We start from the raw sequence: 13997 nt of genomic DNA on the forward strand, positions 1-13997 counted from the left end.
CCGGCCTGGTTTTGGAAGAGTCCACTTGAGAAGCATGTTCTCTAACCCATCAACTGTTCCTAATAACTCTGCACTGACATCCTCCTGAGCCCCTTTTCCATCAGTGATCAATTTCAGAAATTGGATTCCAAGTGCTGGTCCTTGCTTCTCGGAGGCATCCACAGGCCTGGGACACCCAGAGCAGCTGGTAGCTGTAGGTGTCACCCAGCCTCAGTCTCCTGGGCTTAGCAACATCTCTGTGCCCCTCCATACAGGGGTCCTCACCCCATGGAGCCCTTGTGCTGTGGACCTCTGGGGAAGCCTGTAGATCCTTCCTCGTGGTTTTAAACACATGAAAAAAGAGAGAGTTGCAAAATGAACCAATTATATTGATCTACAGATATAGCCAGATGTTTTGGTCCAATTTGAGATAGAGTAATATATCTTAACACATTAAATAGCGAGACCTAACAGCAGTAACTACCATCATTTCCAAGCAGAGATAAGCACAAATGATATTTTGAGATATCTGAAACAACTATAAAATGATTTGAAAATATCTGATTTCTTTTGATGACAAAGTCACAGGTTCAGTTAATATGACTGTGGCCTGCATTAATAATGAAAGGAAATGCTAAATTTCAGTCAGAGTTCATGATATAAGATTTTTTTTTTCTCATCAAGTTTTGTGAATTCCCTGAATTCTTTGCAGGAACTGGATGTCAGTGGAGCCCATACTCTAGACACTCCTTCTATTACTATGTGTGTCAGAAAACCAATGGCAGAATGTTGCATTTTGTTTTAGAACTCACTTGATTGGCTTATTTTGACAGTAGGGGGTTTAATCCCATCTGTATTTTACAGGTCAAGCACTTGGCCAAGAGCCAAAAGCTTCACAAATGGACTGGATGGAGCAGGTGGGTGGGTGGAGTAGCCTCAGAAAGGTTAAATGACCGCTTAGAGACAGCTCATAAGCAATAGAGCTTGAACTTAAACCCAGGTGTTTTTTTTTTTTTTTTTTTTTTTTTTACCCTGAATCTCCTGTTCTTTCTACTTATCCATGGTGTTACTATGTTATTTCTAAAGTTAGCCCAATGTTCATGAATTATGCCATTCTAATCATGGGGAAAGAACAGTGCTATTATTCTTTGCTTTGGTGAGAGAATACCAAAATACCTAAATGTATTTTGTTTAGTTCTTAGAGCCTCATTTTAAGTACACCAAGTCTGTAGACTGTCTGTAGACAGAGATGGCAAAAGACCCAGAAACTCTCTTCCAAGCATCAATGAACTATGGATATGAATGTATTGGATGGGCCAAAAAGTTCATTCAGGTTTTTCGTGTTACAGGAAAACTTGACGAACTTTTTGACCAACCCAATACATGGAAGCAGGTGATGTGGGGTAGTTTGGTATTGTTTCCCCAGGCAGAACCAAGGCCCAGTGCTTGCAAGGAACAAGTTTTGGCTCAGTAGAAGAACTTTGTAATGATTAGACCTACTTAGCAGTGTACCAGGGTCGCCTGGCTAGATATTGACTGAAAGCATTCAAACATTGATCCATGTATTTATTCATTCAATAAATGTTTATTGACAACTTGCTACCTGCTAGATGCTGAGGTATATGCTGCATTCAGAGTGTAGAGTAAGATAAGCTATTGTAAAGCTTAGTCTACTGGGAAACAGACATTAAATTAAAAAATTTAAGCAATGTAATTATTTTCAAGAAAACAAATGGAATGTTAAAATTCAAAATAACAACTAGCATAGGGATGGGAAGATCTATAGTCATGTGACCATAAGGAGGAGACATTGAACTTGAAATCTGAAAGCTGTTTTTCAAAAAAAATCAGCCTGCAAGAAGTGAAGAGAGGGGAACTAGAAGAAATAGCACATGCAAAGGCCCTGAGGCAGAAATATGGGGACATGTTAAAGGAAGGACACTGGGGGAACTGAAGCTGAGTAAAGGAAAAGAGTGATATGACAAGGGTTGAGTTTTAAGAAGTAAGCGGGGACCAGATCGGGTGGGACCTGGGGAGGCATTGGGTTTAATTCTAAATGTGATGGTAAGCCACTGAAGAATTTTAGGCAAAGAAGTAACATAACCTATTTTGTATTTTAAAGTATCACTCTGACTACTGGATAGAGAATAAATTATAGGTTGAAAGAGAGAGACCAGGAGGCTCTTGCAGTAGATCAGGAGGGAGATGATGGGTAGGGACCATGGAGATGGAGAAGACAGACTTAAGACTGGGAGATTCAGCTGAGATTTTTCATGTATCAGGTGTGGAGAGTGATGGAGGGGAGCTGAGGGTGGATGGTGGTACCGCTCACCATGATGGAAAGGAGGAGGAGGGTTGGAAGGAAGAAGCATCCGAATAACCACTTTGCAGCGACTCTGAAACCTTATGACAGATTCCATTGGTACTCAAAGAAGATGATGCCACTTTTTTAGAGGGTATTTAGCAATTTGGGAGAGGGAGCTTTTGCAATAGTCAAAATGAGGAATGAGGGCAGTACTGGTATAACATGGGCAGGTGTCAGGGATGCTAAAAATCCCGCATCATGGAGGCCAGCCCCCACAGTGAAGAAATATCCTATTTAGAATGCCAGTAGCTTCCTCATGGAAAACGTTGTTGGATTGTATCTCTTCCAACTCTCAGAATCTAGGAAAATGCATTTGTTTGCACTGTCAGCCATTCAGAAACTTTCGTGAATTGTTTGAGTCAGGTTGTCTTTTCATAGATAATTGACTGAAAGTAGTCACATGGAAAGGATAGAGATTTAGATGAGGGATGGTACACAAAACAGGAATAAGTGAAGTGAAGTCGCTCAGTCGTGTCTGACTCTTTGTGACCCCATGGACTGCAGCCTCCCAGGCTCCTCCATCCACGGGATTTTCCAGGCAAGAATACTGGAGTGGGTTGCCATTTAAAGAAGGATAAGCCTGGGATAGTGAGACTTTGGCTATAGGTAGGGCTAGAGCCTGATGGCTCAGATGGTAAAGAACCTGCCTGCAATGCAGGAAACCTGGGTTAAATCCCTAGATCAAGAAGATCCTTGGGAGAAGGGAATGGCAACCCAAACCTGTATTCTTGCCTGGAGAGGAGCCTGGTGGGCTACAGTCCATGGGGTCGCAAAGAGCCGAATACAACTGAGCGACTAACACTACTAGGGCTGCAGGGCTGGAGGACTCTGGGCCCTTAGAGGGAGGGAAGCAGGTGGATATGAAATATCCAAGTGTGTCCCTAAACTTCCCATCTTTATTCCTCCTGCACACTTTGAACTTTTCCTTTGGATCCTTTGAGTCCAAAAGTAAAATTCTTCCTTCAGATGACCAGTTCAGTCACTCAGTCGTGTCCAACTCTTTGTGACCCCATGGACTGCAGCATGCCAGGATTCCCTGTCTATCATCAACTCCCGGAGCTTGCTCAAACTCAAAACCATCGAGTTGGTGATGCTATCCAATCATCTCATCCTCTGTCATCCCCTTCTCCTGCTGTCGATCTTTCCTAGCATCAGGGTCTTTTCCAATGAGTCAGTTCTTCACATTAGGTGGCCAAAGTATTGGAGTTTCTGCATTAGTCCTTCCAATGAATATTCAGGACTGATTTCCTTTAGGATTGACTGGTTGGATCTCCTTTCAGTCCAAGGGACTCTCAAGAGTCCTCTCCAACACCAAAGTTCAAAAGCATTAATTCTTTGGTACTCAGCTTTCTTTATGGTCCACCTCTTACATCCATACATGACTACTGGAAAAACCATAGCTTTGACTAGATGAACCTTTGTTGGCAAAGTAACGTCTATGCTTTTTAATATGCTGTCTAGGTTTGTCATAGCTTTTCTTCCAAGGATCAAACGTCTTTTAATTTCATGGCTGTAGTCACCATCCACAGTGATTTTGGAGTCCAAGAAAATAAAGTCTCTCACTCTTTCCATTGTTTCCCCATCTATTTGTCATGAAGTGATGGGACGAGATGCCATGATCTTTGTTTTTGAATGTTGAGTTTTAAGTCAGCTTTTTCACTCTCCTCTTTGACTTTCATTGAGAGGTTCTTCAGTTCCTCTTCCCTTTCTGCCATGAGGGTGGTGTCATCTGCCTATCTGAGGTTACTGATATTTCTCCCTGCAATCTTGATTCCAGCTTGTGCTTCATCCAGCCCACCATTTCTCATGATGTACTCTGCATATAAGTTAAATAAGCAGGGTGACAATATACAGCCTTGACGTACTCCTTTCCCAATTTGGAACCAATCTGTTGTTCCATGTCTGGCTCTAACTGTTGTTTCTTAACCTGCATACAGATTTCTCAGGAGGCAGGTCAGGTGGTCTGGTATTCCCACCTCTTGAAGAATTTTCCATAGTTTGTTGTGATCCACACAGTCAAAGGCTTTGACGTAGTCAATAAAGCAGAAGTGGATGTTTTTCTGGAACTCTCTTGCTTTTTCGATGATCCAGCAGATGTTGGCAATTTGATCTTTGGTTCTTCTGCCTTTTCTAAATCCAGTTTGAATATCTGGATATTCTCGGTTCACCTACTGTTGAAGCCTCACGTGGAGAATTTTGAGCATTAATTTGCTAATATGTGAGATGAGTGCAATTGTGCAGTAGTTTGAAAATTCTTTGGCATTGCCTTTTTTGGGATTGGAATGAAAACTAACCTTTTCCAGTCCTATGGCCTCTGCTGAGTTTTCCAAATTTGCTGGCATATTGAGTGCAGCATTTTAACAGCATCATCTTTTAGGACTTGAAATAGCTCAGCTGGAATTCCATCACCTCCACTAGCTCTCTAAAGAGCCTCTTGATGAAGGTGAAAGAGGAGAGTGAAAAAGCTGGCTTAAAACTCACTATCACTACCTAACGTGGGTAAATAGTTCTTTCCATTCTCTAACTTGATGAACATAGTTTTCCAATTGTTTTCACACATGTGATTTCATTTGGGCTTCACAACAGTGCTAATAGGCAGGACATGTGTATTATTGCATCCATTTACAGATTCAGTTGTTGTGGTTCGGGGGCTTGCCCAAATCAAGCAGCAGGTCAGAGATGGAGCAGGGCCAAATCTTTGGGCATAGGGCTCCTGCTGAGGTTTCCTAACTGCAAGTGGGCCCCTGGGTAAGTAATGATGAAGAAACTGCTTCAGGTGAGTATGCCAATGAGGAGCAGAGTACTATATTAACTGCCAGAGAGGCATTGGGCTTCCCAGGTGTGAAGAATCTGCCTGCCAATACAGGAGGCACAGGCAACATGGGTTCGATCCCTCGGTCAGGAACATTCCCAGAGGAGGAAATGGCAACCCACTCCAGTATTCTTGCTTCGAGAATTCCATGGACAGAGGAGCCTGATGGGCTACAGTCCATAGGATAGCAAAAGAGTCGGACACAACTGAGCATTTGAACACAGCAGGTTCCTAGACATCCAGTTGTTTTTTTGCCCTGGCCCCATAGGGAAAAACCAAAATAAGAGAATCTTCTCAGCACTGTGGGGATTAAAGACTGGACTTTTTCTGTTTCCCCAACAGTTGAGAGACCACATCTGAGTGCATTTCCTCCAGCTGTTCCCATAATAACTGCAGCATGGCTGTGAGCCTCCCGCGTGATTCTCACTGAGTCAGATCATCTTCCATGTGGTAGGGGTGGGGCCCCGTGTGCTCAAGTCCCGAGTGTGCCCTTCACATCCTAGAAGACAGGCTCGTGTCCCCTGGAGTTGGGCAGTGCACACTGGAGGATGTTTATGGTCCTTGAAAGATCATGTGAAGGAGCTACAAGGTCAAGCTGTTTCCCTCATGACATGCCCAGTATTTCCTGGACATGCTCACACGCACACCCCTTCCCAGTAGCCTTAGTCCTACGTTGGTGTGTCAAGCCCAGGCACTCTCTTTTTCAGCCCAAACATCATTTGAGACAAACCAAAAAAGGTTTCCCTCTGAGAGCAGGCTCAAGTGTAGGCGGGATGTGTGGTTAGACATGGCACGAAGGAGACACGAGTGACAACTCTGAGGGAACCAAGAAAGCCCAAAGGGGAGACAAGTTTTAGAGCTAAATCAAGATTGGATTTTGTCATGAAAAGCTGAACTGGCAAAAGCATCATTACAAGGCATTAACCTTGTTACACACAGAAGAACAAGCAGAGGCTGGGATTCAAAAATAAATTACACATAATAAACTAGACAGAATAGGCCGCAACATTACCAATTATGCCCTAAGGGGGAGAGAAGGGCAAGATAGAAAATAGACCAAAAAAAAAAAAAAAAAACCCCACGAAAGTGAAAATTATCTCTGGACACGGGGGGCCACAGCATTATTTCACCCCCGTTTTTTACTTGACTCCCCAGGTATTAATTTCACTTTTGTGAGCAGGTTTCTCTGGAGCCTGTCTGTCTTTTGTTTTCATTTGCCGAAATGAGCAAAAGAAAGCCATTCAGAGGGTTCTTTTTTCCATTCACAGGGACCTGTCCATTTCTGTGTGTTTCCAACACAAAAGAATCCATTTCCATTCAGCACGAGCAGCCCTTCAAGTTTACATGAAGTCCAAGCCCGCTTTTTCCTATTTTCTTCCAGACTCGCTGTGGTAATTGGCTGCACAATCCTGACTACGGCCAGGGTTCTCCAGAGTGAGAGGAAAACCCTCGAACAGTTCTGATCCCTCATGGCTGAGGAAAAGCTGGAGTCTAGTGCATGTCCAACAGTCATGACTCGCATTTCTTACACAGAGACTTCCCCTGGGTTACAAGTAACAGAAAACCCAGTCAAAAAGCAGCTTAAACCATGACGTCTATCGTTAGTAGAAAGCTTAAAGGTTGGACGTCTGTGCTCAGTGGTGTCCGCAAGAACCGAGTGTCTCTTACCCTTCCCCTGCAACACTATTGGTTTTCATCTCCCATCTTGAATTCATGGAAGCAAAATGGCTGCCACCTCTCTGCATGGATAGCCTCACATCAGAGTCCAAAGGGAGGAAGTGTAGGAAGAAGAACAGAGGGCTCTCCTCAAGAGCCTTCTCTTAGCAACGAGGAAGCTCATTCCCGGAAGTGCCTCTAGTGGATTTCTGGCATCTTACTGGTCCAGACTGGACCACATGGCCACCTGTAGTTCTAAGGGGTGGGAAAGTGAGTAACCAGGCAACGGAGAATGGGATAACCATGAAGCTTGGGCCAATCATAATTTTCCCAGGCTTGGGTTTATTGTGACCTGAACAAAATTAGGGTTTTGTGGCAAAGAAGGAGATGGGCTTAACTGCCACGGGCGTGGCAGCAACTGTCTTGTGTTTTAAATAAGGTAATGATAGCAGACATGGGTCGTAAGTTATCACGTGCCAGACTTTACTGTTTCCTGAGACTTGCTTCCTAACTCATTCAGTCCTCGTGGCAAGTCCATGGCACAAATTCCTCTTAATCGTCACTTCTGTTGTATAGAGGAGGAAATTGAGTCACAGAGAGGCTACATAATGTGTACAAAGTTACTTAGAAAGTGACAGAGCCATGATTGAAAGCCTGAAAGTCTGTCTCACCACCCTACAGGAATCCTTATTTGTTGGAGTATTATAAAATACTCCACGAAAACACAGTAAATGCATGTTTCTGCTTCTCTGGTGGCTCAGTCAGTAAAGAATCTGCCTGCCAATGCAGGAGACATGGGTTTGATCCCTGGGTCAGGAAGATCACCTGGAGATGGAAATGGCTACCCACTCCAGTATTCTTGTCTGGGGAATCCCATGGACAGGAACCTGGCGGGCTACAGTCCATGGGGTCGCACAGAGTCAGACATGACTTAGCAACTAAATCACCACCAATAGCAGCTAGCATGTATTAACGTGTTATTATTATTACAGTTATTATTCTCTCTCCTTCATAACTACCCTACCAATTAGGTACCATTGGCCTTATTCACAGCTGAGAAAACTAGTTGCCAACAGGGTTCCATAAATTGCCCAGATCATCCAATGGATGGGAACCAAACTTGAATTGTAAGCCTAACCTCTCTGACCCCTAGTCCCAGGTGGTTTGTTCACCAGCTCTCAAGTTCTGAGAACATTGATTTAATGGCCATGCTAGTTACCTGTGCTGTTGATCCAGGGCTTAATTTGGAAAAATGCAATTATTGAGAAACAGTCAGAAGTCAGGGAAAGATGTTAGAGAAGATGAAACAGTAATTTAGAAGCAATTTTCTCCCTGTTCCTTGTCAGCTTTTGAGCCACTTCTGGGTTTTTTGGAGTCAATTTTTCACAAACAGAGTATTTCATCCCACCTCAGCAAAGGCTAACTGTGATATCATGGTTCTTGGCTAATCTGAATCACTGCAGTTATTAAGTACCTACTGTATGCCAGATATGGGCTTCCCTCGCAGCTCAGGTGGTAAAGAATCTGCCTGCAAGGCAGGAGACCTGGATTCAATCCCTGGGTCAGGAAGATCCCTTGAAAAAGGAAATGGCAACCCACTCCAGTGTTCTTGCCTGGAGAATCCCATGGACAGAGGAGTCTGGCAGACTACAATCCATGTGGTGGTAAGAGTTGAACATGACTTCCATTGTCTCATTTGGCCCTTGTGGATGGATAATCAGCAATCCAGAGTCATTACTCTGTCTGTATCATAGGAGGAGGGAGAATGGAGTCCTCCAGCCAAAAAGAGCAGTGTTAGAACATTCCAGATGCTCAGACAAAGATGACATCCAGTTCTCTGAGTGAAGCACTTCTGAGATGCTCAAATATTTAACAAAAATAAGAAGTGTGGTCAGCTGATCTTAAGTTTGAACAATTCTGGTTTTATTTTAAAGCAAGATGTGTGGTGTGGTTTTATTTTTTTTTTAAATCTAAAGGTCACCGATTTTTCTTTTTCTTCTCATAGTCACGAGGGATCCTTATCTAAACAGTGATCTATTGTTCTGATTTTAGACTCATAGAGATTTTTTTTTTTTCCCCTCAACTTCATTTTCACAGGACAGTTCCTTATCTTCCCTGGCGGTATGAGAAATAATTTTTAACAGGAAAAAAAAGTCTCTAATGAGCTTTCTAAAAATCTTCTTCAACTGAGTTCACTATGGAATATTTTATGCAAATAAGTCACTTTCTCTTAGGTTATGACATCTCTTACTTGAAAAGAGATCACGGCATTGGAGAAACCCTTGCCAGCTTATCTTTTCCTCCCAGCGCAACTTCAACAAAGAAATATAGACGGTACTTTAAAGGCTTCAGAAATCAATTTGGTCCATGAATCCATTTAGTTTAGATGTTAATGAAACTTGGTGGGTTTAACAATACTGAATATTTAATAAGACATAAATTGAAATACATAAACACGGTCGGCAATAATATAATGAAGTTAATAAGTCTCAGCCTCCCCCTGCCCCTCTCCCCCCACCCCAAATGGGGTGGTTTTAGGAGTTGCCCTGATGCTTACAGAAGTATGCGGGCTCTCCCATTGGCTGAAATGTAAATGTGCCTTTCTTTGCAAACCTGAGTACAGTTGGGAACTGAGCTCTGGCAGATAACGTATGCTATCACACTGTGTTCAGTAGCTACAGAAGGCAACGACTCTTTCTAGCTCCCTATCTTCCAGAGATTTGTATAACAAACTCCGTTTCCTGTCATTGAAGGCAAGAAGCAGCGTGAAGCACTTCATGCCTTTAAACAAGAAAGAAAAAGACATTTGGGGCGATGCACTCTCTGCTCTGGGTTAAAGAGGGGCTTTATTTAATGATCGGGAGTGAGCCTGTGATTATATGTGCTCAGAACCTCAGACCATTTAAATGCCTTCAGGTTCAGAGTTAGGTTTTTCGTTTCTTCCTCGGGAACATGAGCACCAGGTCCAGTCCTTGCATTTGGTTCCTCCTTAGCTCCGTGGTGCTCTCTTACCCACCATCCATGACTCTGTCTTTCCCTCTTTACCCTCTGAATGACTTACCCCGTCTCTGGGCTAACACACTGGCGCCTTCTTATAAATCCAGACTCCTCCCTCTCTACCATCACATCAAATAGGATGGTCCATCTCACATCTTAGAAAATGGCTTGTTTAACCTCGCAGAAGCCAAACCCTCACCAAAATAAATTGTCGCATGTTCCTGCAAATAGCCACGTATAAGACTGTCTCCTTCCCAATTCAGTGTGGGCTCTTTCTTGGCAATACAGTGGACCTCAGTTTCGTATATCTGCTGGGGGAGTGTTAAATGGATGGCTAGCTCACTGCTGGCAATCAATACATGTTAATACGCAGTAAACAAATGGCTTTCCACAGGCTGGGCAAGCACAGTGATTCTGCAGATAAAGGGGATAAAAGGTTGCTCCTGGGGATCTTGCCTAAACAAATGTATTGGGGGCACCAGTAGGATCCTTCCCAGGTGGGCATGAATGACATTTTATCATGAGAATTATCACTGTTAAAAATTATCTTTTTGTTTTTTAATTTGTACGTTTGTGTGCATGTTCAGAAAAACGAGGATGAACCTGAAAGAGTCGAACCAATCGCATCATCTACTTTGATCCATTCCGACCTGACATCCGTTTATGGCACCGTGGTAATGAACAGGACTGTTTTATTCTTGGGGACTGGAGATGGCCAGTTACTTAAGGTTGGTTCTGTGTGCCTTCTTCAATGTCGATTTTAATATTGATCCATTTTGTGCTTTTGGCTTTTTTTTTTGTTTATTTTTTATTGCTTCTGGTTTATGCACAAGACCATACCACCTGCTTTATGTACTGCTCAGAGAGCACCCCCCCATCCCTGAAATGGCCTGAAAGGAATTTTTAGAATGTATTCATAATAACCTCCCTACCCATGTGTGAACTTGTCAAGGCAGTTCCTTTCCTTACTCATAAGCTGCCTGGGTGAAGCATATGGGGGTCTGGCCCTACCCCATCCTTGATTCACCTTTCTAAGACTTTTAACCTTTCAATTCTGTCTCCTTTATGATGGAAATGTACAAAGCACCTGATTTCTCATAGCTTCAAAGAGATTGTAGGGCTAAAAAGAAGATAAAAAAAAAGAAACTCAGATGTTCCTTCTCCCCAGCCCACCTGCCACCCACATAGGAGGTTTGTTTTCTGCCCTTTGTACCCACACCCAGCACACAGAGGTTAGAGATCTGAAACCCTTTGAGACTCCCCTTGACTTTTATCTCTGAGGACTTTTTTTCCGCTTGGTGGGTATACCACTGCTCAAGTTGAGATTTTTATTCACTGGGGGAGAGGGGCAGTGGGAAGGAAGAGAAAATAAACTCAAAGATACTACATGCCTCTGAAATTATATAGCGGTTATCTTATCAATTTCTTTAGTAAGCATTTATTGAGCACCTCCTGTGACCACCAACATTCATAGTTGAAAAGGGCACTGTTTCTTTCACCCTAGTCTGATTCTCCTTTGTCTCTCTGTAGCCAGTTAATTTACTCCAATTCAACATTGAATACTAACAGATTTGTTTTCTCAAAGGATTTCCCACTGACAAGTAGCTATGTGACTTGAGGTGAATCACCTAGTCTCCCCGAGCCTCCATTTCCTCATCTGTAAAATGAGATTCTACTGGATGACCTAGGAAACCCCTTTTTCTTCTGGTGGTCGCTGATTCTGTCTTCTGTGCAGTCATGCCCCGCTGTAGCCAAACCTGCCTGCTGGCTGGCTTCCTCCAAATGTGCCCCCTGTACTGCTCCCACACCTTTGCTTACACTGGACCTCCTCCCTGGATTACTCTTGCTTTTTTCCCTCTGCTTTACTGAATCCTGTGAATCTATGCTTTGGCTCAGCTCAAACTCCACCTCCTGTCTGAGCCCTCCTAAGGTTGGAGTGATCACGTTTCTCCCTCATCTCCCGAAATACCCATTGTCTCTATCATCCTTCTGACTTGTTACAGATGTCTTGCTCGGATGCCTGACCTTTCCTCGTGCGTTTGTCTTGCCTTCCCAACTTGATTTTAAGCTTCCTGAGAAAGGAAGCTGGGAATTCCCACAGCCCGATACAGGGCTGAGTGCCTGGTAGATATTTGATTTAATCTGTTTTCCTTGGAGGAAACCCAGTAACATATGGGAGGGGGTTTTGTTTGTATACACGTTCTTTTAAAGTATACATTGATCATCTTTCCTGTTGTGTGAGCCTTATTTCCTGGGGAAAGGTAAACACCCACCCGTCCTTGTGCACAAGTTGCTCAGCACCGTCTCTGGTGTCAGGCAGCGTCTGGAGCTACTGTGACCTGGTCAGACTGATTAGACCCCCTTCGCCTGGCGGAAGAAGTTTCTGCCAACCCTTACTGGGTCTCCTCACCAATTCTCTCCTCAGATGTGGGATATTTTTGACGAGCGTTTTGACAAGAACACCGTTTCCCCAAAGCTGAGCCAACCAAACTGTTAGATGGTAAATTGGAGGTGAAGGAACACTTGGCTATAAATAGTTCCCCATGGGACGGCCTGGTTTCGCCTGTCCTGTTTGTTCGCCCCCGCGGTCGGTGCGCACCTGGCTGGCGTGTACTGATGCTGTGGTACTTGAGGGGTGGAACTGAGCTGCAGCCTCAAGCTGCTGAGGAGGAGGTGGCTGACCCAAGTCTCACTTTCTTCGGCATCTGTCCAGGCTTCACCTTCAAAAGTCGCATCTGTAGCCTTGCTTGTAGGGTTCCAATAACAGGGGCAGGTCCATTTTCCGTTTCCTTGTTTTGTGCTCGTCACTCTACCTGTTCTACCTAACAGTCCTCTCCACCACTTGGTGAGGTAGATCAGGGTCCCCACCCTCCGGGCTGAGGACTGGTATCTCTGGTCAGGTCAGTGGTGGCATTAGATTAGAAATAAAGTGCACAATACATGTAATGTGCTTGAATCATCCCTGAAACCATCCCCCCACCCACCCCAGGTCTGTGGAAAAATGGTGTCTCATGAAACTAGTCCTTGGCATTGCAGTCCACGGGGTCACAAAGAGTCAGACACGACTTAGCTACTGAACGGCGACAACACATGGCAGAGCAGGGATTTGAACCAGGAGCCACTTCAGAGACTGACCAGTATCCCTCAGGCTTGCTCTGACTTGGTAGCTGCTGCCTCAGGTGTGGGCAGCCACTCCATGAAGGGTCTCTGGGGAGAGTGGGAAGGCGGTTGACAGGAAGTCATGATGACTGGGCTGGGGGCGAGGCGATGAAGTCGGGGTTCTTAGAAGCTCAGGGAGGAATCCCAGCTTGAGAAGCAGCAGACCATCTGACTGAGGGAATACCTCACTGGCAGGATAGCTTCTTAGGAATTAGACTCTACCCGCAGCTCCCCCTCAGGAGGAGTCCGCCCTCGGGAGGAGGCTGTGAGCTCACCTGCCCACCCCTGCCTGACTCCCTCGGGCAGGCCGGTCACTCCCAGACTCCCCCGGGAGCCCTGGGCACAGAGAGCTTGGTGTAGCCCCTTAAACCACCCAGAGTCCCAAGGAACTGGCTCTGGGCAGGTGCTTTGGGAGAACCTCCAAATCCTTCATTCAAAAACTTCAAGCCTGTCCCTTGCCAGACTTGTCACTGGAACTGTTGGAAAAGACGAACATTGATAGACACAAGCTTGGCTTCTTAAGCCGCAGAGCGGAGCTACTAATGAGCAGAGAAAAACAAAACCCAACCCAAGGCAGCCTGAGGGGGGGAGGAGAAGAAAGGGCTTGGATCACCCACCGCCTGACTCATCAGTTTCCCCAGTGATCAAGAGTCGACAGCGTTTTGACAGACGCCAGGCGCAGTAGTATATGCCTGGTTGGATGAGAGGCAGGCAATAGCATTTGGGAGCCCATTGCTGTTTTTGACCAACACACATGGATGCGCGCATACGCACACACACATACACACACACACACACACACACACGTCTACCCCACCTCCACTCCCATTTCCTAAATCTCTGAAAACTTCATGGAGTTTTAATATAGTTTGGTGCCATTAAAATGTCATGTTGTTTAAATAATTTTGTTTTATTGCAAGAGTAATACATGCTTATGGAAACTTTCTAAGTATCGGGGTATGAGTGGAAATCAAAGAAAAAAATGCCCCTAGTTTTCTTACATGGAAGCAGCCACTGTCAGCATTTTAC

General features: G+C 44.5%; 1 protein-coding gene across 1 annotated transcript in view; it reads left to right on the forward strand.

Annotated features, from left to right (window-relative positions):
- The window catches only part of PLXNC1 (plexin C1), a 152912-nt gene that overhangs the window by 11688 nt on the left and 127227 nt on the right, over window positions 1-13997 (forward strand). Inside the window, exon 2 of the mRNA XM_061125822.1 lies at window positions 10397-10537. Within this exon, the coding sequence (XP_060981805.1) occupies window positions 10397-10537 (141 nt within the window). The remainder of the gene's footprint in view (window positions 1-10396; window positions 10538-13997) is intronic.

Source organism: Dama dama, chromosome 3 (assembly GCF_033118175.1).
Source record: "Dama dama isolate Ldn47 chromosome 3, ASM3311817v1, whole genome shotgun sequence".
Lineage (NCBI taxonomy): Eukaryota > Metazoa > Chordata > Mammalia > Artiodactyla > Cervidae > Dama > Dama dama.